This window comes from Pleurodeles waltl, chromosome 11 (genome assembly GCF_031143425.1).
Source record: "Pleurodeles waltl isolate 20211129_DDA chromosome 11, aPleWal1.hap1.20221129, whole genome shotgun sequence".
Classification (NCBI taxonomy): Eukaryota; Metazoa; Chordata; class Amphibia; order Caudata; family Salamandridae; genus Pleurodeles; species Pleurodeles waltl.
Window position 1 is genome coordinate 968507917 of NC_090450.1, and position 24514 is coordinate 968532430.

General features: G+C 49.6%; 1 protein-coding gene across 1 annotated transcript in view; it reads right to left on the bottom strand.

Moving 5' to 3' along the window:
- SLC25A1 (solute carrier family 25 member 1) overlaps window positions 1-24514 on the bottom strand; it is a 128198-nt gene that overhangs the window by 36135 nt on the left and 67549 nt on the right. The window contains exons 5-6 of the mRNA XM_069215204.1: window positions 3222-3306; window positions 1472-1576 (exon numbers count right to left, since the gene is read on the bottom strand). Coding sequence (XP_069071305.1) covers window positions 1472-1576; window positions 3222-3306 — 190 coding nt within the window. The remainder of the gene's footprint in view (window positions 1-1471; window positions 1577-3221; window positions 3307-24514) is intronic.

Here is a 24514-nt window from a genome sequence, read left to right on the forward strand (position 1 = left end):
ACATTCACACACATGAACACACAAACAGGTGGTTCAGGGACATGTACACCCAGAATCAAGGCATCTAACACTGACTCTCCTTCCACCCAGGCTCACAGCAACCACACACTCACTCAACAACCCCCATGTATACCCACAACTACTGAGCTTCCGGTGTGTATCTCTCCTACATTCACACACATGAACACACAAACAGGTGGTTCATGGACATGTACACCCAGAATCAAGGCATCTAGCACTGGCTCTCCTCCCACCCAGGCTCACAATAACCACACACTCTCACTCAACAACTCCCATGGATACCCACAACTACTGAGCTACCGGTGTCTACCTCTTCTACAGACACACACACACACACACACACACAGGTGGATCAGTGACATGTACACCCAGAATCAAGGCATCTAACACTGACTCTCCTCCCACCCAGGCTCACAATAACCACACACTCACTCAACAACCCCCATGTATACCCACAACTACTGAGCTACCCGTGTCTACCTCTTCTTCAGACACACACATGAACACACAAACAGGTGGTTCAGGGACATGTACATCCAGAATCAAGGCATCTAACACTGACTCTCCCCCACACAGGCTCACAATAACCACACACTCTCACTCAACAAACCCCATGTATACCCACAACTACTGAGCTACCGGTGTCTACCTCTCCTACAGACACACACGGGAACACACAAACAGGTGGGTCAGTGACATGTACACCCAGAATCAGGGCATCTAACACTGGCTCTCCTCCCACCCAGGCTCACAGTAACCACACACTCTCACTCAACAACCACCATGTATACCCACAAATACAGAACTACGGGTGTGTATCCCTTCTACAGACACACACATGAACACACAAACAGGTGCTTCAGGGACATGCACACCCAGAATCAAGGCATCTAACTCTGACTCTCCTTCCACCCAGGCTCACACTAACCACACACTCACTCAACAACCCCCATGTATACCCACAACTACTGAGCTACCGGTGTGTATCTCTCCTACAGACACACTCATGAACACACAAACAGATGGTTCAGGGACATGTACACCCAGAATCAGGTCATCTAACACTGGCTCTCCTCCACCCAGGCTTCTCAGGACACTTGCTCTTCTTCAAGGCTTTCATCATCTATGGATCTGGCTGGCCAAGGGTTGTTTCTGGCATTCTCCATACTTACAGGTTTACTGACTACTGGTTAGTGCACGGTTTCCCCCCACCATGTCTCTCCAAATGTACCACTGCATTTCCTGTTATATATGTACTTATAGACAGCACCCTGAGGTTACTGCAGGGTTGGTAGAAGCACCTTATAAAAAACACAAATAAAATGTTTAAAAGTGTCTGTCTCGGGTATACACACTTAAACACAGAACTGTCCAGAGGCATGAAACCCCACAGCTGGGCCTAGGTATGTCCACATCTAGTGCACAGACCAGAACACACACTTGTACATACCTTTGTACCAGTTCCGGAGAGAGGTCATGACGAAGAAGCGGATGGCTTGGTTGGATCCCTGCTTCAGGACTGTGGCGGTCAGACCCTGGTAGGTGCCCTTCAAACCTGGGGAAAATGGAGAAAGGGAGATGTTAGGAGAAAACTAACGGCAACCAGTTGTTGGGAACTGAGAAGAGACGACGACCTCTCTGCAAGGACAGCAGATCCATGCCATGCCTCCTGTTGGCGAGATGTTTCCACCCAAAGGTTGGTCCTGGAGAGGTTATCTCCTGTAGTCAATCATGTGCCCATGCACAGGTGTAGACTATAGAGGGTGTGCTATCTGGGAAGTGGGGGTACCACCTACCAGAAGGGATTGGACAGTTTGGGGGTCATTCCGACCCCGGCGGGTGGCGGGCACCACCCGCCGGGCGGAAACCGCCCAAAGACCGCACCGCGGTCAAATGACCGCGGGGGTCATTTCAACTTTCCCGCTGGGCCGGCGGGCGATCTCCAGAAGATCGCCCGCCGGCCCAGCGGGAAAGCCCCTGCAAAGAGGAAGCCGGCTCCGAATGGAGCTGGCGGATTTGCAGGGGTGCGACGGGTGCAGTGGCACCCGTCGCGATTTTCAATGTCTGCAAAGCAGACACTGAAAATCTTTGTGGAGCCCTGTTAGGGGGCCCCAGCACTGCCCATGCCAGTGGCATGGGCAGTGCAGGGGCCCCCAGGGGCCCCACGACACCCGTTCCCGCCAGCCTGGTTCTGGCGGTGAAAATCGCCAGAAACAGGCTGGCGGGAAGGGGGTCGGAATCCCCATGGCGGCGCTGCAAGCAGCGCCGCCATGGAGGATTCCCTGGGCCAGGGGTAAACCGGTGGGAAACCGCCGGTTCCCCTTTTCTGACCGCGGCTTTACCGCCGCGGTCAGAATAGCCCAGGAAGCACCGCCAGCCTGTTGGCGGTGCTTCCGTGGTCCCCGGCCCTGGCGGTCATGGACCGCCAGGGTCGGAATGACCCCCTTTGTTTCCTTCGAGCACATGATGGTCACTCAGCCAGATCACCTTCCAAAGTTCTAGGGTTTCTAATCTGATGCCCTCAAAGGGTGAGTGACATCATACTGTGGAGAGCTGACAATCTTCACAGGAATGAGTCTAACTAGAGCAGACCCATCATAGAACAGGTGGTGTGTACACCTCACCTGCTGGGGTGTATGCATCACGTCTATTAAAGTAAAACCAACTTTCTTTCTTCGTCTAAGCCTGTGTTTCCAGTCCTTGAATTCTGGAGATACTGCATAACTGGCACAGGAGACCTGCCTGTATAGGTTACCTAAGTTGTGGAACTGAAATTCTGGCAGGTAAGAAAGCTGTGAAAGTTGACATTTGTGTTTGATCAGCAGATCACAGGCGCAAATCCCAACAAGGTTGACGCAGCATTTCATCCTTCCAAGGTCAGTAAGAAACTATTTACGATTACATGGTAAGAATTGTTTATAAAAATGTTCCACATAAAGTGCTTTGCATAAAAGAGTTGTATAAATATCAGATTATCATTCATGAGGCATTGCTTTCGACAGAGCAGCAACTGTGAACACATCCAGTGTGCAGTGATGCAAAACCTGGCGTGAGGCAACCCAAAGTAGAAAATCAATTGCACAATGACTTTTTACCCCATCAGGTGTGCAATAAAGGCATTCTTATCTCCCCCGCTTTCGAAACACATGCATGTTGCCATGGTGGCAGTCGCTGAGCCAGAAAGTTGCCCAAGGCCTCACCTTGTTCACGTACGATCTCCCTGACGCCGTGGAAGAAGCCTCGATACCGCGGCTTCGCTGAGCACTGGTCATGTATAAACTTCACCTGCAGGTGGAAACAACAGAAAGGTCTTTACAACTCCGTGCAGCTTCCGCCAAACTGAAGGAGAATTTGCCATTCCTTTACAAACATACACACCACTTTGTAGAGCATGTGGGACAATCTGTGCTTAATTTGTGCTTGTTGTTACTGGTGCGGAGCACCGTGTAGGAGGCTGGCCTGGCTTGTAGTGGGCACCAAGGGGTACTTACACTCTGTACCTGGTCCAGTTATCCCTTATTAGTGTAGAGGAGGTGTTTCTAGCAGCTTAGGCTGATAGAAGGTAGCTATAGCAGAGCAGCTTAGGCTGAACTAGGAGACATGCAAAGCTCCCACTATACCACTGGTGTCATATGCACAATATCATAAGAAAACACAATACACAGATATACTAAAAATAAAGGTACTTTATTTTTATGACAATATGCCAAAAGTATCTCAGTGAGTACCCTCAGTATGAGGATGCCAAATATACACAAGAAATATGTACACAATACCAAAAATATGCAGTAATAGCAAAAGGAAGTAATGCAAGCAGTGTAAAGTTACAGTAGATTGCAATGCACATAGGTATAGGGGCAACACAAACCATATACTCCAAAAGTGGAATGCGAACCACGAATGGACCCCAAACCTATGTGAGCTTGTAGAGGGTCGCTGGGACTGTAAGAAAACAGTGAGGGTTACAAAAATAGCACACCCCAATACCCTGAAAAGTAGGTGTAAAGGACACATATTCCCCAGAGAGCACAGAAGTCGCGATAGGGGAATTCTGCAAGGAAGACCAACAGCAGCAATGCAACCAAAGTGGATTTCCGGACGAGAGTACCTGTGGAACAAGGGTACCAGCCAAAGAGTCGCGACAAAGTCGAGAGTGGGCAGATGCCCAGGAAATGCCAGCTGAGGGTGCAAAGAAGCTGCCACCGGATGGTAGAAGCTGTGGATTCTGCAAGAACGAAGAGGGCTAGAAACTTCCCCTTTGGAGGATGGATGTCCCACGTCGTGAAGAAGCTTGCAGAGGTGTTCCCACGCAGAAAGACCGCAAACAAGCCTTGCTAGCTGCAAGGGTCGCGGTTTGGCGTTTTTGGATGCTGCTTTGGCACCGGAGGGACCAGGATGTCGCCACTTGGACGAGGATACAGAGGGGGTGCCCAGCAAGTCAGGGAGCCCTCACAGAAGCAGGCAGCACCCGCAGAAGTACCGGAACAGGCACTTGGAAGAGGAGTGAACCGGAGCTCACCCGAAGACACAAAAGGGAGTCCCACAACGCCGGAGGACAACTCAGCAGGTTAGAGTGTTGGGGACCCAGGCTTGGCTGTGCACGAAGGAAATCCTGGAAGAGTGCACAGGAGCCGGAGCAGCTGCAAATCATGCGGTACCCAGCAATGCAGTCTAGCGTGGGGAGGCAAGGACTTACCTCCACCAAACTTGGACTGAAGAGTCACTGGACTGTGGGAGTCACTTGGACAGAGTTGCTGAGTTCCAGGGACCAGGCTCGTTGTGCTGAGAGGGGACCCAGAGGACCGGTGATGCAGTCTTTTGTTGCCTGCAGTTGCAGGGGGAAGATTCCGTCGACCCACGGGAGATTTCTTCAGAGCTCCTGGTGCAGAAAGGAGGCAGGCTACCCCCAGAGCATGCACCACCAGGAAACAGGCGAGAAAGCGGCAGGATCAGCGATGCAAGGTTGCAGTAGTCGTCTTTGCTACTTTGTTGCGGTTTTGCAGGCGTCCTGAGCAGTCAGCGGTCGAGCCTTTGGCAGAAGGTGAAGAGAGAGATGCAGAGGAACTCTGATGAGCTTTTGCATTCGTTATCTAAAGAATTCCCCAAAGCAGAGACCCTAAATAGCCAGAAAAGGAGGTTTGGCTACCTAGGAAGGAGGATAGGCTAGCAACACAGGTAAGAGCCTATCAGAAGGAGTCTCTGACGTCACCTGCTGGCACTGGCCACTCAGAGCAGTCCAGTGTGCCAGCAGCACCTCTGTTTCCAAGATGGCAGAGGTCTGGAGCACACTGGAGGAGCTCTAGGCACCTCCCCTGTGAGGTGCAGGTCAGGGGAGTGGTCACTCCCCTTTCCTTTGTCCAGTTTTGCGCCAGAGCAGGGCTGGGGGATCCCTGAACCAGTGTAGACTGGCTTATGCAGAGATGGGCACCATCTGTGCCCATCAAAGCATTTCCAGAGGCTGGGGGAGGCTACTCCTCCCCAGCCCTGACACCTTTTTCCAAAGGGAGAGGGTGTAACACCCTCTCTCTGAGGAAGTCCTTTGTTCTGCCTTCCTGGGCCAAGCCTGTCTGGACCCCAGGAGGGCAGAAACCTGTCTGAGGGGTTGGCAGCAGCAGCAGCTGCAGTGAAACCCAGGGAAAGGTAGTTTGGCAGTACCCGGGTCTGTGCTAGATCATGGCATTGGGGTTACAATTCCATGATCTTAGATATGTTGCATGGCCATGTTCGGAGTTACCATTGTGACGCTATACATAGGTAGTGACCTATGTATAGTGCACGCTTGAAATGGTGTCCCCGCACTCACAAAGTCCGAGGAATTTGCCCTGAACGATGTGGGGGCACCTTGGCTAGTGCCAGGGTGCCCACACACTAAGTAACTTAGCACCCAACCTTTACCAGGTAAAGGATAGACATATAGGTGACTTATAAGTTACTTAAGTGCAGTGGTAAATGGCTGTGAAATAACGTGGACGTTATTTCACTCAGGCTGCAGTGGCAGGCCTGTGTAAGAATTGTCAGATCTCCCTATGGGTGGCAAAAGAAATGCTGCAGCCCATAGGGATCTCCCGGAACCCCAATACCCTGGGTACCTCAGTACCATATACTAGGGAATTATAAGGGTGTTCGGGTATGCCAATGTGAATTGGTGAAATTGGTCACTAGTCTGTTATTGACAATTTAGAAAGCAGAGAGAGCATAACCACTGAGGTTCTGATTAGCAGAGCCTCAGTGAGAAAGTTAGTCATCACACAGGGAACACATACAGGGCAGACTTATGAGCACTGGGGCCCTGGCTGGCAGGGTCCCAGTGACACATACACTAAAACAAGATATATACAGTGAAATATGGGGGTAACATGCCAGGCAAGATGGTACTTTCCTACACACCAGCACTTATTTTTCTGCCTCAAGCATTTACTGCGAGCAAAAGACACATATGGGAAAGATGGAGGAAGGGGAAAACGAAAGCGTCACAAAGGGAGAAAGCTGCAGCGTGAGCAGAAAGGGCAGGGATTGGCTGTAAATTGATTAAAGAGGCCCGAGATGGCTTCAGGATTACGCTGCCTCAGTATTCCGTGTTTGCAAATTTAATTGCAGCAGCCACGTGTTTAAGAGGAGGGCTTTGGGCACCGGCACATTTTTATTTACAAATTAAGCACTGGGTACAATCATTTCCAAGATTTGAAAAAGCTTGGGACAGACTCAGGGAAGTAATGTTAGTGTGACAACAAACCAAGAGATGAAGATGGTTTTTACACCGGTGTTGCTACAGACGTGGAAATGGATAGATATAATGGCCGTGGCTGACTTAATTCAACTCGGAATGTAGCAGAGCGCGTGTTCCCTGCACGAGTGGCTCATCCAGTACAGATTCCCTATGCGTTTTGGCACTTGTAGTCCTGTTTCTGCCAGTTCAGGACAACAACTACCAGAATGCAAAGGAAAAAGCTCGAGTGTAGGAACTGGCCACGCATGGAACTGAGAGAACTTTGTTGAGTCAAGATCTGTGTGCCCTTTTGCTCACCTGGATAACCAAAATGGCTGCATTCGAGGCCCCGTGCCTGGTATGTGTAGTGTTGTGCCAGTGAGGTTACTGGTTGCTGGGCTCTACTACCCGTGGGGAAAACTGGAGGGGTGGCGACTGTATTCATTCAAGGTATTTCCCCCATTGAAATTGTTCACAATGCACCTCACCCCTGTCATGTGACCTGTGTTTTAAATAAAGGTGTGGTCGGGATGTGGCGGTTAGATGCGACGGCGTACAGGTGTATGAGAGAGCCTCAGAGGCATAACGCCAATCTAACGCCGCACGCCGCAGCACACATAACTATTACAGTGTGTCGCGTGTGTTTGTTATCCGAGTGCCGGCGACCGCCAACACTACAGTACGCTACAGGGTCAGTTGCGCACTACACAAATACACATAACATAACACACCGGCTGTAATTCTATCTTTTCTAGCTAAGCAGGAGCCCCTGGCACGGTCTGCCTCCAGGTATTTTTTTTCTTTTGGTTAAAATTTAGGCCAAGTTGATATTTGTAAAATCTCTCAATTTAGTTTTATGCTGAATTTGTAAAGAGTTATTATGTGCAATTTCGCATCACTGTTTGCACACTGTAGGAAGTTGGCTCTGTATGTGCTATTTCAAAGTAAGGAATAGCATGCACAGAGTCCAAGGGTTCCCCTTAGAGGTAAGATAGTGGCAAAAAGAGATAATACTAATGCTCTATTTTGGGGTAGTGTGGTCGAGCAGTAGGCTTATCCAAGGAGTAGTGTTAAGCATTTGTTGTACATACACATAGACAATAAATGAGGTACACACACTCAGAGACAAATCCAGCCAATAGGTTTTTGTATAGAAAAATATCTTTTCTTAGTTTATTTTAAGAACCACAGGTTCAAATTCTACATGTAATATCTCATTCGAAAGGTATTGCAGGTAAGTACTTTAGGAACTTCAAATCATCAAAATTGCATGTATACTTTTCAAGTTATTCACAAATAGCTGTTTTAAAAGTGGACACAGTGCAATTTTCACAGTTCCTAGGGGAGGTAAGTATTTGTTAGGTTAACCAGGTAAGTAAGACACTTACAGGGCTTAGTTCTTGGTCCAAGGTAGCCCACCGTTGGGGGTTCAGAGCAACCCCAAAGTCACCACACCAGCAGCTCAGGGCCGGTCAGGTGCAGAGTTCAAAGTGGTGCCCAAAACACATAGGCTAGAATGGAGAGAAGGGGGTGCCCCGGTTCCGGTCTGCTTGCAGGTAAGTACCCGCGTCTTCGGAGGGCAGACCAGGGGGGTTTTGTAGGGCACCGGGGGGGACACAAGTCCACACAGAAATTTCACCCTCAGCAGCGCGGGGGCGGCCGGGTGCAGTGTCGAAACAAGCGTCGGGTTCGCAATGTTAGTCTATGAGAGATCTCGGGATCTCTTCAGCGCTGCAGGCAGGCAAGGGGGGGGTTCCTCGGGGAAACCTCCACTTGGGCAAGGGAGAGGGACTCCTGGGGGTCACTTCTCCAGTGAAAGTCCGGTCCTTCAGGTCCTGGGGGCTGTGGGTGCAGGGTCTCTCCCAGGCGTCGGGACTTTGGATTCAAAGAGTCGCGGTCAGGGGAAGCCTCGGGATTCCCTCTGCAGGCGGCGCTGTGGGGGCTCAGGGGGGACAGGTTTTGGTACTCACAGTATCAGAGTAGTCCTGGGGTCCCTCCTGAGGTGTCGGGTCTCCACCAGCCGAGTCGGGGTCGCCGGGTGCAGTGTTGCAAGTCTCACGCTTCTTGCGGGGAGCTTGCAGGGTTCTTTAAAGCTGCTGGAAACAAAGTTGCAGCCTTTCTTGGAGCAGGTCCGCTGTCCTCGGGAGTTTCTTGTCTTTTCGAAGCAGGGGCAGTCCTCAGAGGATGTCGAGGTCGCTGGTCCCTTCGGAAGGCGTCGCTGGAGCAGGATCTTTGGAAGGCAGGAGACAGGCCGGTGAGTTTCTGGAGCCAAGGCAGTTGTCGTCTTCTGGTCTTCCGCTGCAGGGGTTTTCAGCTGGGCAGTCCTTCTTCTTGTAGTTGCAGGAATCTAAATTTTCTAGGGTTCAGGGTAGCCCTTAAATACTAAATTTAAGGGCGTGTTTAGGTCTGGGGGGTTAGTAGCCAATGGCTACTAGCCCTGAGGGTGGGTACACCCTCTTTGTGCCTCCTCCCAAGGGGAGGGGGTCACAATCCTAACCCTATTGGGGGAATCCTCCATCTGCAAGATGGAGGATTTCTAAAAGTTAGAGTCACTTCAGCTCAGGACACCTTAGGGGCTGTCCTGACTGGCCAGTGACTCCTCCTTGTTTTTCTCATTATTTTCTCCGGCCTTGCCGCCAAAAGTGGGGCCTGGCCGGAGGGGGCGGGCAACTCCACTAGCTGGAGTGTCCTGCTGGGTTGGCACAAAGGAGGTGAGCCTTTGAGGCTCACCGCCAGGTGTGACAATTCCTGCCTGGGGGAGGTGTTAGCATCTCCACCCAGTGCAGGCTTTGTTACTGGCCTCAGAGTGACAAAGGCACTCTCCCCATGGGGCCAGCAACATGTCTCGGTTTGTGGCAGGCTGCTAAAACTAGTCAGCCTACACAGATAGTCGGTTAAGTTTCAGGGGGCACCTCTAAGGTGCCCTCTGTGGTGTATTTTACAATAAAATGTACACTGGCATCAGTGTGCATTTATTGTGCTGAGAAGTTTGATACCAAACTTCCCAGTTTTCAGTGTAGCCATTATGGTGCTGTGGAGTTCGTGTTTGACAGACTCCCAGACCATATACTCTTATGGCTACCCTGCACTTACAATGTCTAAGGTTTTGTTTAGACACTGTAGGGGTACCATGCTCATGCACTGGTGCCCTCACATATGGTATAGTGCACCCTGCCTTAGGGCTGTAAGGCCTGCTAGAGGGGTGGCTTACCTATACTGCATAGGCAGTGAGAGGCTGGCATGGCACCCTGAGGGGAGTGCCATGTCGACTTACTCGTTTTGTCCTCACTAGCACACACAAGCTGGCAAGCAGTGTGTCTGTGCTGAGTGAGAGGTCTCCAGGGTGGCATAAGACATGCTGCAGCCCTTAGAGACCTTCCTTGGCATCAGGGCCCTTGGTACTAGAAGTACCAGTTACAAGGGACTTATCTGGATGCCAGGGTCTGCCAATCGTGGATACAAAAGTACAGGTTAGGGAAAGAACACTGGTGCTGGGGCCTGGTTAGCAGGCCTCAGCACACTTTCAATTGTAAATATAGCATCAGCAAAGGCAAAAAGTCAGGGGGCAACCATGCCAAGGAGGCATTTCCTTACACAACCCCCCCCAAACGAAAGAGGATGAGACTAACCTTTCCCAAGAGAGTCTTCATTTTCTAAGTGGAAGAACCTGGAAAGGCCATCTGCATTGGCATGGGCAGTCCCAGGTCTGTGTTCCACTATAAAGTCCATTCCCTGTAGGGAGATGGACCACCTCAACAGTTTAGGATTTTCACCTTTCATTTGCATCAGCCATTTGAGAGGTCTGTGGTCAGTTTGAACTAGGAAGTGAGTCCCAAAGAGGTATGGTCTCAGCTTCTTCAGGGACCAAACCACAGCAAAGGCCTCCCTCTCAATGGCACTCCAACGCTGCTCCCTGGGGAGTAACCTCCTGCTAATGAAAGCAACAGGCTGGTCAAGGCCATCATCATTTGTTTGGGACAAAACTGCCCCTATCCCATGTTCAGAGGCATCAGTCTGCACAATGAACTGCTTAGAATAATCTGGAGCTTTTAGAACTGGTGCTGAGCACATTGCTTGTTTCAGGGTGTCAAAGGCCTGTTGGCATTCCACAGTCCAGTTCACTTTCTTGGGCATTTTCTTGGAGGTGAGTTCAGTGAGGGCTGTCACAATGGATCCATATCCCTTCACAAACCTCCTATAGTACCCAGTCAAGCCAAGGAATGCCCTGACTTGAGTCTGGGTTTTTGGAGCTACCCAGTCCAGAATAGTCTGGATCTTGGGTTGGAGTGGCTGAACTTGGCCTCCACCTACAAGGTGGCCCAAGTAAACCACAGTTCCCTGCCCAATCTGGCATTTGGATGCCTTGATAGAGAGGCCTGCAGATTGCAGAGCCTTCAAAACCTTCTTCAGGTGGACCAGGTGATCCTGCCAGGTGGAGCTAAAGACAGCAATATCATCAAGATAAGCTGTGCTAAAGGACTCCAAGCCAGCAAGGACTTGATTCACCAACCTTTGGAAGGTGGCAGGGGCATTCTTTAAACCAAAGGGCATAACAGTAAACTGATAATGCCCATCAGGTGTGGAGAATGCTGTTTTCTCTTTTGCTCCAGGTGCCATTTTTATTTGCCAGTACCCTGCTGTCAGGTCAAAGGTACTGAAGAATTTGGCAGCACCTAATTTGTCTATGAGCTCATCAGCTCTTGGAATTGGATGAGCATCTGTCTTGGTGACAGAATTGAGCCCTCTGTAGTCCACACAAAACCTCATCTCTTTCTTTCCATCTTTGGTGTGAGGTTTGGGGACTAAGACCACTGGGCTAGCCCAGGGGCTGTCAGAGCGCTCAATTACTCCCAATTCTAGCATCTTGTGGACTTCCACCTTGATGCTTTCCTTAACATGGTCAGACTGTCTAAAGATTTTGTTCTTGACAGGCATGCTGTCTCCTGTGTCCACATCATGGGTACACAGGTGTGTCTGACCAGGGGTTAAGGAGAAGAGTTCAGGAAACTGTTGTAGGACTCTCCTACAATCAGCTTGCTGTTGGCCAGAGAGGGTGTCTGAGTAGATCACTCCATCTACTGTGCCATCTTTTGGGTCTGATGATAGAAGATCAGGGAGAGGTTCACTCTCTGCCTCCTGATCCTCATCTGTTACCATCAACAGATTGACATCAGCCCTGTCATGGAAGAGCTTAAGGCGGTTCACATGGATCACCCTCTTGGGGCTCCTGCTTGTGCCCAGGTCCACCAGGTAGGTGACCTGACTCTTCCTTTCTAGTACTGGGTAAGGGCCACTCCATTTGTCCTGGAGTGCCCTGGGAGCCACAGGCTCCAGAACCCAGACTTTCTGCCCTGGTTGGAACTCAACCAGTGCAGCCTTTTGGTCATACCAAAACTTCTGGAGCTGTTGGCTGGCCTCAAGGTTTTTGGTTGCCTTTTCCATGTACTCTGCCATTCTAGAGCGAAGGCCAAGTACATAGTCCACTATGTCCTGTTTAGGCTCATGGAGAGGTCTCTCCCAGCCTTCTTTAACAAGGGCAAGTGGTCCCCTTACAGGATGACCAAACAGAAGTTCAAAGGGTGAGAATCCTACTCCCTTCTGTGGTACCTCTCTGTAAGCGAAAAGCAGGTATGGCAAGAGGACATCCCATCTCCTTTTGAGTTTTTCCGGGAGCCCCATGATCATGCCTTTTAATGTCTTGTTGAATCTCTCAACCAAGCCATTAGTTTGTGGATGGTATGGTGTAGTGAATTTATAAGTCACTCCACACTCATTCCACATGTGCTTTAGGTATGCTGACATGAAGTTGGTACCTCTGTCAGACACCACCTCCTTAGGGAAACCCACTCTGGTAAAGATACCAATGAGGGCCTTGGCTACTGCAGGGGCAGTAGTCGACCTAAGGGGGATAGCTTCAGGATACCTGGTAGCATGATCCACTACTACCAGGATATACATATTTCCTGAGGCTGTGGGAGGTTCCAGTGGACCAACTATGTCCACACCCACTCTTTCAAAGGGAACCCCCACCACTGGAAGTGGAATGAGGGGGGCCTTTGGATGTCCACCTGTCTTACCACTGGCTTGACAGGTGGGGCAGGAGAGGCAAAACTCCTTAACCATGTTGGACATATTGGGCCAGTAGAAGTGGTTGACTAACCTCTCCCACGTCTTGGTTTGTCCCAAATGTCCAGCAAGGGGAATGTCATGGGCCAATGTTAGGATGAACTTCCTGAACAGCTGAGGCACTACCACTCTCCTAGTGGCACCAGGTTTGGGGTCTCTGGCCTCAGTGTACAGGAGTCCATCTTCCCAATAGACCCTATGCGTTCCATTTTTCTTGCCTTTGGACTCTTCAGCAGCTTGCTGCCTAAGGCCTTCAAGAGAGGGACAGGTTTCTTGTCCCTTACACAGCTCCTCCCTTGAGGGTCCCCCTGGGCCTAAGAGCTCAACCTGATAAGGTTCAAGCTCCAAAGGCTCAGTTCCCTCAGAGGGCAGAACTTCTTCCTGAGAAGAGAGGTTCCCTTTCTTTTGCTGTGTTGTAGTTGGTTTCCCAACTGACTTTCCTGTTCTCTTGGTAGGCTGGGCCATTCTTCCAGACTCCAGCTCTACTTGTTCACCCTGTGCCTTGCATTGTGCTCTTGTTTTCACACACACCAGTTCAGGGATACCCAGCATTGCTGCATGGGTTTTTAGTTCTACCTCAGCCCATGCTGAGGACTCCAGGTCATTTCCAAGCAGACAGTCCACTGGGATATTTGAGGAGACCACCACCTGTTTCAGGCCATTGACCCCTCCCCATTCTAAAGTAACCATTGCAATGGGATGTACTTTTCTCTGATTGTCAGCGTTGGTGACTGTGTAAGTTTTTCCAGTCAGGTATTGGCCAGGGGAAACCAGTTTCTCTGTCACCATGGTGACACTGGCACCTGTATCCCTCAGGCCCTCTATTCTAGTCCCATTAATTAAGAGTTGCTGTCTGTATTTTTGCATGTTAGGCGGCCAGACAGCTAGTGTGGCTAAATCCACCCCACCCTCAGAAACTAGAATAGCTTCAGTGTGGACCCTGATTTGCTCTGGGCACACTGTTGATCCCACTTGGAGACTAGCCATACCAGTGTTACCTGGATGGGAGTTTGGAGTGGAACCTTTCTTGGGACAGGCCTTGTCTCCAGTTTGGTGTCCATGCTGTTTACAGCTATGACACCAGGCCTTTTTGGGATCAAAGTTTTTACCCTTGTACCCATTGTTTTGTGAAGAGGCTCTGGGCCCACCCTCCTGTGCAGGTTTTTGGGGGCCTGTAGAAGACTCTTTACTATTTTTAGTTTTGGCTGTCTCATCACCCTTCCCCTGGGGAGTCTTTGTGACCCCTTTCTTTTGGTCACCCCCTGTTGAAGTCTTGGACACCCTTGTCTTGACCCAATGGTCCGCCTTCTTTCCCAATTCTTGGGGAGAAATTGGTCCTAGGTCTACCAGATGCTGATGCAGTTTATCATTGAAACAATTACTTAACAGGTGTTCTTTCACAAATAAATTGTACAGCCCATCATAATTACTTACACCACTGCCTTGAATCCAACCATCTAGTGTTTTCACTGAGTAGTCAACAAAGTCAACCCAGGTCTGGCTCGAGGATTTTTGAGCCCCCCTGAACCTAATCCTGTACTCCTCAGTGGAGAATCCAAAGCCCTCAATCAGGGTACCCTTCATGAGGTCATAAGATTCTGCATCTTTTCCAGAGAGTGTGAGGAGTCTATCCCTACACTTTCCAGTGAACATTTCCCAAAGGAGAGCACCCCAGTGAGATCTGTTCACTTTTCTGGTTACACAAGCCCTCTCAAAAGCTGTGAACCATTTGGTGATGTCATCACCATCTTCATATTTTGTCACAATCCCTTTGGGGATTTTTAACATGTCAGGAGAATCTCTGACCCTATTTATATTGCTGCCACCATTGATGGGTCCTAGGCCCATCTCTTGTCTTTCCCTTTCTATGGCTAGGAGCTGTCTCTCTAAAGCCAATCTTTTGGCCATCCTGGCTAACAGGAGGTCATCTTCACTGAGAGCATCCTCAGTGATTTCAGAAATGTGGGACCCTCCTGTGAGGGACTCACTATTTCTGACTAACACAGTTGGAGACAGGACTTGAGGGGTCCTGTTCTCCCTATTTAGGACTGGAGGAGGGACATTGGCCTCCAAGTCACTAATTTCTTCCTCTGTGATGTCATCATCAGAGGGGTTGGCTTTTTCAAACTCTGCCAACAGCTCCTGGAGCTGAATTTTGGTAGGTCTGGAGCCAATGGTTATTTTTTTGATATTACAGAGAGACCTTAGCTCCCTCATCTTAAGATGGAGGTAAGGTGTGGTGTCGAGTTCCACCACATTCATCTCTGTATCAGACATTATTTTGCTAACAGTTGGAAGACTTTTTAAAGAATCTAAAACTGTTTCTAGAATCTAATTTCAAACCTTTAACAAACTTTTAAACTCTAAAAGACAATGCTAAACAGGGACTTAACACACAAGGCCCTAGCAGGACTTTTAAGAATTTAGAAAAATTTCAAATTGCAAAAATCAATTTCTAATGACAATTTTGGAATTTGTCGTGTGATCAGGTATTGGCTGAGTAGTCCAGCAAATGCAAAGTCTTGTACCCCACCGCTGATCCACCAATGTAGGAAGTTGGCTCTGTATGTGCTATTTCAAAGTAAGGAATAGCATGCACAGAGTCCAAGGGTTCCCCTTAGAGGTAAGATAGTGGCAAAAAGAGATAATACTAATGCTCTATTTTGGGGTAGTGTGGTCGAGCAGTAGGCTTATCCAAGGAGTAGTGTTAAGCATTTGTTGTACATACACATAGACAATAAATGAGGTACACACACTCAGAGACAAATCCAGCCAATAGGTTTTTGTATAGAAAAATATCTTTTCTTAGTTTATTTTAAGAACCACAGGTTCAAATTCTACATGTAATATCTCATTCGAAAGGTATTGCAGGTAAGTACTTTAGGAACTTCAAATCATCAAAATTGCATGTATACTTTTCAAGTTATTCACAAATAGCTGTTTTAAAAGTGGACACTTAGTGCAATTTTCACAGTTCCTAGGGGAGGTAAGTATTTGTTAGGTTAACCAGGTAAGTAAGACACTTACAGGGCTTAGTTCTTGGTCCAAGGTAGCCCACCGTTGGGGGTTCAGAGCAACCCCAAAGTCACCACACCAGCAGCTCAGGGCCGGTCAGGTGCAGAGTTCAAAGTGGTGCCCAAAACACATAGGCTAGAATGGAGAGAAGGGGGTGCCCCGGTTCCGGTCTGCTTGCAGGTAAGTACCCGCGTCTTCGGAGGGCAGACCAGGGGGGTTTTGTAGGGCACCGGGGGGGACACAAGTCCACACAGAAATTTCACCCTCAGCAGCGCGGGGGCGGCCGGGTGCAGTGTCGAAACAAGCGTCGGGTTCGCAATGTTAGTCTATGAGAGATCTCGGGATCTCTTCAGCGCTGCAGGCAGGCAAGGGGGGGGTTCCTCGGGGAAACCTCCACTTGGGCAAGGGAGAGGGACTCCTGGGGGTCACTTCTCCAGTGAAAGTCCGGTCCTTCAGGTCCTGGGGGCTGCGGGTGCAGGGTCTCTCCCAGGCGTCGGGACTTTGGATTCAAAGAGTCGCGGTCAGGGGAAGCCTCGGGATTCCCTCTGCAGGCGGCGCTGTGGGGGCTCAGGGGGGACAGGTTTTGGTACTCACAGTATCAGAGTAGTCCTGGGGTCCCTCCTGAGGTGTCGGGTCTCCACCAGCCGAGTCGGGGTCGCCGGGTGCAGTGTTGCAAGTCTCACGCTTCTTGCGGGGAGCTTGCAGGGTTCTTTAAAGCTGCTGGAAACAAAGTTGCAGCCTTTCTTGGAGCAGGTCCGCTGTCCTCAGGAGTTTCTTGTCTTTTCGAAGCAGGGGCAGTCCTCAGAGGATGTCGAGGTCGCTGGTCCCTTCGGAAGGCGTCGCTGGAGCAGGATCTTTGGAAGGCAGGAGACAGGCCGGTGAGTTTCTGGAGCCAAGGCAGTTGTCGTCTTCTGGTCTTCCGCTGCAGGGGTTTTCAGCTGGGCAGTCCTTCTTCTTGTAGTTGCAGGAATCTAAATTTTCTAGGGTTCAGGGTAGCCCTTAAATACTAAATTTAAGGGCGTGTTTAGGTCTGGGGGGTTAGTAGCCAATGGCTACTAGCCCTGAGGGTGGGTACACCCTCTTTGTGCCTCCTCCCAAGGGGAGGGGGTCACAATCCTAACCCTATTGGGGGAATCCTCCATCTGCAAGATGGAGGATTTCTAAAAGTTAGAGTCACTTCAGCTCAGGACACCTTAGGGGCTGTCCTGACTGGCCAGTGACTCCTCCTTGTTTTTCTCATTATTTTCTCCGGCCTTGCCGCCAAAAGTGGGGCCTGGCCGGAGGGGGCGGGCAACTCCACTAGCTGGAGTGTCCTGCTGGGTTGGCACAAAGGAGGTGAGCCTTTGAGGCTCACCGCCAGGTGTGACAATTCCTGCCTGGGGGAGGTGTTAGCATCTCCACCCAGTGCAGGCTTTGTTACTGGCCTCAGAGTGACAAAGGCACTCTCCCCATGGGGCCAGCAACATGTCTCGGTTTGTGGCAGGCTGCTAAAACTAGTCAGCCTACACAGATAGTCGGTTAAGTTTCAGGGGGCACCTCTAAGGTGCCCTCTGTGGTGTATTTTACAATAAAATGTACACTGGCATCAGTGTGCATTTATTGTGCTGAGAAGTTTGATACCAAACTTCCCAGTTTTCAGTGTAGCCATTATGGTGCTGTGGAGTTCGTGTTTGACAGACTCCCAGACCATATACTCTTATGGCTACCCTGCACTTACAATGTCTAAGGTTTTGTTTAGACACTGTAGGGGTACCATGCTCATGCACTGGTGCCCTCACCTATGGTATAGTGCACCCTGCCTTAGGGCTGTAAGGCCTGCTAGAGGGGTGGCTTACCTATACTGCATAGGCAGTGAGAGGCTGGCATGGCACCCTGAGGGGAGTGCCATGTCGACTTACTCGTTTTGTCCTCACTAGCACACACAAGCTGGCAAGCAGTGTGTCTGTGCTGAGTGAGAGGTCTCCAGGGTGGCATAAGACATGCTGCAGCCCTTAGAGACCTTCCTTGGCATCAGGGCCCTTGGTACTAGAAGTACCAGTTACAAGGGACTTATCTGGATGCCAGGGTCTGCCAATCGTGGATACAAAAGTACAGGTTAGGGAAAGAACACTGGTGCTGGGGCCTGGTTAGCAGGCCTCAGCACACTTTCAATTGTAAACATAGCATCAGCAAAGGCAAAAAGTCAGGGGGCAACCATGCCCAGGAGGCATTTCCTTACACACACCCTTCACCTTATTATCTATTAGGGTTGTTTCTATCCCACCTCTTGCGCAGCAGAAAAACCCTCCCACTTGCTGTACTCAATATTTGCCACCAAAGGGCGCCCAAAAGCCATCCAGACACGCAGGTGTTAATGGAGACCTTCTTAGTAGTGGAGTCAAAAAGGGGTGTGGTGATGGAGCTTGGCAGAGGCGTGACGAGAGTGGTAGACATAGAAGAGGGTGCTTGGGGCAAACCTCATGTGGTGTCATCTTAAGTAGGTCTTGTCATAATAGCGAATACCTGCCGGGGTGTCCCTGGCGTCTTGGGGGTGCAAAGTGCTGTGTACATTGCAGCTTTCATCATGATCGGATCCCCATGAGAAGGGGATGGGCTTGTTCTTCCAACCCATGTGTTCAGGTAGTGATCGATTACGCCCAGAGGAAAAACCTGGACTGGAGCAGTACATCACGCATGGACCCGGGAAACCCAGGGCCAGATTTACAAGGCCCTAGCATCTCCTTGCACCATACTAGCGGCATTTTTTTTATTTACGCTACTGTGACTCAAGCAGGCAATATTTGCCGCACCATATTTACAAAGAGGCGCAATGCATGCATTCCTCCACTTTGCGACCCCATGCGCCACATTATGCATGCCCCAGGCATAATGTATGCAAGGGGGCGTTCCGGCGTTAGAAGGCCTGCAAAAATGGCGCAGTTCACTGCACCATTTTTGGCGTCATTTTTATCGCCTGCTCAAAGCAAGCATTAAAGTGACACACCCATTTTAATCAATGGGCCTCTTCGCACTTTGCCGCACTCGTGTCAACATTTTTGATGCGAGTGCAGCAAAGCGCCACAATAGCGTAAACAATTGACGCTATTGGCCCAATGTGCAACATGGTGTGCCGTATTGTAAATACGGTGCACCCATTGTTTCGTTAGGTGAGGCGACGCAAGAAAACAGACGTATCAGTGCTGATGCGCCAGTTTCCTGTAAATCTGCCCCTTAGTAGAGCTGGACCCATCAGGTACATCCTGCAGTGGAGCTTCCAGCAACATCCCCACAAGTCAACACCAACACACTGCCATCATAATGTGCGCATGGCAAATAACTTATCTTGAGCTTGACTTAAAGCCGAGGGCAGTGTGATGTAGGCAAGCTGGACAGGTTAAAATGAAGCCAGGACACAATGGCTCCGGCAACTACCCAGGACTGCCCCCACTTCACAAGGGCATCCCTGTTTATTGCACACCACACATTATCAGGGTACCACTAACTGGTGCTAGAGAATGGGGTGGACAGGTCACACTTTGAATCGCCCAGTATTGCGCATGTGCAATATTACACTCTTCTCCAAAATAAAGAACCAAATCAAAACCTCCCCTCCCTAGTGTCACATACCACTGCTCTGTCGGGAGAAAGCTTCATTCACATATGTCCCTGGAGCCCATTATCCACAGTCCTGCCTTTGCTAGAGTATTGCTAGAAATCCACTGGGGTTGGCATCCATTGACAGTTCAGATTCTTTCACAGGTCAAAACAGTCAAATGTAGTCTCGAGCCGCCACGATCATACCGCCGATACCGCGAGGCTGCCACCAGCCTGCAGCCTGGCAGTCCCGGCGATTGTAATCCACCAGGGCAGCGCTGTGCCCTGGGAATTACGAGTCCCCATCCGCCAGCCTGTCCTGGGGGTCCCTGCACTGCCCATGCACTTGTTATCTCACTACCAGGTTGTTCCCTGTCGGGGTGATGTATCTCTCCCTTTCGATTACCAGATTTGGGAGCTGCATGTCTATACAGAGCCCTCCCTTCCAAGGTTGTTTTTGATTGCAGGTCACCACGATTGAAGACACCCAGGGAGTGAGTCCTTCTGCTCGCTCCATGATGCTGGCCTCCCACCACTTCCACAGCTCCTCTTCTACTTTGGGTCGTAGATAGTATGCCACTTTGAGGTGCTACAAGTTGCACTGACTAATCAATGTGAATCTTCATCATCTTCTCCTTCAGGTACCCAATCCCTTGGAAGAGCTCTTTAAAGTCTCCTTCAATACTGTGAAGCTTCATGGTGTGCACTCTGAGTGCCAACTGCACCAGTGGTAATCCTTTTGCAGTGTTGCAGCTCAACAATTTGCCTACCCCTCCATTTGTCACATACACATTGCCTGAGGCAGTTATGTTATTATGAGAAGTGTCTGCAATCAACATGGCTGCCAGCAGGAGCGGTTTGGGTGTCCATAGGCATACATTTGCAAATTGGTGGGTCTGAGAGGAGATTGATCTGCAATACCTTGTAAGCTTCCTTGGCCATGATGTTGATGGTGGCCCATGTGTCAATAATGGCAGCCACTGGCAGACGCCCTATCAGTACTTGGCACTTGGGAGGAAATCTTGCTCAAGTCTGAAGCTGGTCAACACCATACATTACGTGCAAGGTACCTTCCCCCTCCTCATTGTCCATATTGTGGCCCTCAGACACAGGTGGAACAGCGTTCACCACCTTCTTGTGGGAGGTCCACTAGCTCGAGAATGACTTGGATCCTTTTACGAAATGGTTAATTTTCCTACATGCTGAGCATTTGCTGCCACTGGCTGGTCCCCTCCAGCGACCATGGATCACAGTTTTTTGGTGTCCGTCTCTCATCGATGAGGTAGCTGTTCTGGTGATCTCCGGACTCATTTTTAATCAGCTTCTAAAGGGCCACTCCAGTGTGTGAAGCCCTTGCGTTTGGGAGTTCTTGCATCGACTTGCACAGCTCTTGCAATGTTTGTCCTCACAGACGCGCAACTCTGTATGCGCTTCTCCTAGATCTCCTGTTTAGTCGCACAGAGTGCACATACTGGCAACTTCCTTCAATCAGCAACAAACATGTCTATTGATTTATCCTGACCTTATCAGAGGAATCGCTTATAGTCTGGGTTGTCATGGGTTCAAAATGAGTGTGGAGAGCAATTACAATGGTATCGTGCATGAACAGAGGTTACTGCTAATTTGCATGGCAGCTTGTAAATGCCCTCTTCTGCCAAGTGCAAGAGTAGCGGGTGCTTTCTGGTGTTCCTGTGAAATACATTTCGAGCCTATCCAGAGTTTCCATTTTGGTGATTGGCTCGAAGGCGGTCTGGTGACAATGAATGGCTAAATGGCAGTGATGGAAGCCATGGCTTATGCGTTTCGGCGCCCTGCTCGTGGGTGCTCTGCTCTTGTCCCGTGGTATGTGAAATGGTGGGTCACTCTTCACCCTAGGTCATAACTGGGCCCTTCACAGTGGTGACTTTTGTACTGCTTTAGCCTTTTGGTTGGCATGGTACAATGCTGCACAAGCGTCTCACGCCTTGATAGCGCCCCCTGCCGGTGATGCGTTGTTCAGCAAGGGGTCACATGCCTTATATCTTTTGCCAGCTTACACTGTGGCTGGCTGTTGGTGGGAGCTGGGGCCCTCTGCGGGGGTTCAAGTGCTTGACGCCTCTTGTGGCTTTGTTCGTCCTCAGGTGGGTTGTGTGGTGGCCTTTATGGCACCACTGACAAGCTTGTCTATTACACTCTAATTTTGACCCTTCATGTACCCACTCTCATGTGTCCTTTGTGTTTTATGCCCTTTCCTTGCCTTCCTTTTATAGAGGCAGTCTCTCACAGTGCCATTGGAGGCCTTCCTAGTGCACCACAGCCACCTGGCGTTGCGCCCCCTATCGGAATGATATGACACTGCAGTGAACGCGCAGGTCGCTCTGCCTGTCCCCCATCTTCCTGCGTGTGGAGGGCCTCTTCTGCCAGTTCCGGCCACGTCCACAAGCAGAGGCACAGGTATGGGGATACCACAGAAGGGAGACAAAGGGCAGACCCTCTTCTGCGGCCTGCCGCAGTTGCATGGGTGCCTCCGGTTTCTTCTGCATTGCTGGCAGGGGTGGAGCTTGGTCAGTAAGATTGGGGGGGTGAGCTTCAGCTTTTCCAACAATCACGCTGGCACATTATGTTAACATACATTATACGACAGGCAGGGCACATGAGAGGGGCTTGACGGGAAGTGGAAAGAGAGACGAATGCTGATTGCTAGGAGTACTAAGTGAGGGAAAACACAGTATTTTGTAAGCCAACCAACATTTTCGAAGAGTTTCAAAACAGCGAGACGGAGAGAGTGCATGTGCATTTTTGTCTGTCTGTATGTAAACATTCCTGGTGTAATCTGACAGGGGTGTAATATCCCAAACACTCCCCCTGAAGCTTGATCCTGGACACTGGCTATTCAAATTTGAGATGTGGCCTGACCCACCAGCCTCATGGCCGTTTATGTGATGTTGGCGAGCCCAAAATGAAGCCATGACACAGTGACTCAAGCAACTAGCCGGGACTGCTTCCATGCACGAGGGCTGCCAATTTATTACGCAGCACACGTCACCAGGGTAGCACCAACTGGTACTAGAGACTATGGAGTAGATGGTTTCACACTTGAAATCACTCAGTATTGTGCAATCTCTTCCTGTACAAAATAACTTTAACCAATGCCACAATAGTAATTGGTGAGTGATGCACTATTCAAATAGTGTTACATAATATACCACTGTAATAATCTCCCTACCTAGTGTTCATGCTCCCTTGTCTTTAGCATAAATGCAATAGAATGATTCTGTGTAAACAGGCACACATTCTCTACAGCAGTAGTTCTCAACCTTTTGACTTCTGTGGACCCCCACTTTATCATTACTGGAAGCCAGGGACCCCCACAGAACAGTTATTAGAATTGGGGAACTCCTGCACTGAGCCATTATTGAAGGGGCGGCTCCTCCATGAGGGTAGAGGAGCGTCGCCCCCCACCCGGGGTGTCAGTAGCAGCACCTGTACAAGAAAACAATAATAAAAAGTGTTTATTATCGTTTCCTCGTAAAGGGGTGGGGTCATGGCAGTGACATGTGTGTTTGGTCAGCCGTCTCGGGCAGGCCAAACACACATGCGCACAGGGCTCTCTCTAGCGCTGGAGAGAACATGCACAGGCTTCCAGTCTGCTCGGGAGGACCCTGGCTGGGCGCTCCCAGCCAATCCTGACGCTGCTCTGTGCATGTCTAAAAGGTATGTTTTTTTATTTATTTTTATTTTATTAATATTTTCTCCTCCCCCCGCCAACCCCTCTGCTCTCTACCACCCACCCACCCCCCCCCCCACACACCACCCCAACACATTTAACACTGCGAGCTGCGACTGCATTATTGGAAGCCAGGGATCCCGGTCTGAACATTCTTGATGATTTGAACCACAAAAAATACACAAAAAATACAGAAACAAGCATTCATCGAACACATTCACAAATCCTTAAAAAATGACACAAATGATAACACATTTTACTTAATTTACAAACAAATTTAAATAATAAAAAAAATAATAGGAAGGTTAAAGCTTTTCTAACTTTAATTGGAGCCACACATCGTCCTTACTATATTCTGTTTGATGTCCCGCACTGCTCCCACAGTAATGTGAAGACATTAATGTAATTATTTTCACATTCCTTGACATTTACAGTATGTTTTTAAAATTTAAATTGTACATTTAGCCACTTTATTTATATACACGTTGTTAATAATATTTAATTTTCTAAGCAGTCGCAGACCCCCTGAAGGGGCTTCGCGGACCCTTGGGGGTCCGCGGATCACAGTTTGGGAACCATGCTCTACAGAGTATTCCCGGGGTAACAGGAAGTCCCGCCTTCTCCAGACTGTGCCTTAGTAACATGGCGGCTAAAAAAAACTGTAGAAAGCTACTTTCCATGTAACAACTGTCTTCTCCGAAATTAGGCCAAGTCTTGATTACAGGTGCAAGAAGCCTGCAGGTAAAAAACACATCTCATCCGGTGTTATCCATTAAAGGCAGCGTGGGTTAAAGGTCACAGACAAGTTACACCTGATAGTACTACGTGAAAATTACACGTTATGTTTGTCATGCACAAAAACTGGCTTTGCTTGTTTTTGGGAGTGTGCAACAGGCCAGGCTCCAGGCAGTGAGCAGGTGGGCAGGCCCTGTTTGCACAGACTGGTTGGCAGCAATTTCTGTGGATTAACACTGAATGGGGTGCCTGGGTGAGGAAAGCAAACGTTTTTTATCAGTTTCAGCACGAGTTGTACCCCGGCATGTAATGAGCTGGTTCTAAGGATCACCTTGAACCTGGCGTGCCTGATATGCACAGGTAACTTGTAAAATGCTGCTGGAACCTTTGCAAGGGTTGATCCAATTTCATGGAAGGTAATTTATTACCTGGTTCTATTTACTGCATATGTTAGTAACAGTGTCTACAACAGCGCTTAATTTGTAAGTGCAGGTGCCGAAAATATTTCTTAAGGGGCCACCACCCACTTCTACCACTGGCACCACCCACGTCTACTACTGGGCTACCCACGTTTACTACTGGTACCACCCAAGTCTACTACTGGCGCTACCCACTTCTACCACTGGCACCAT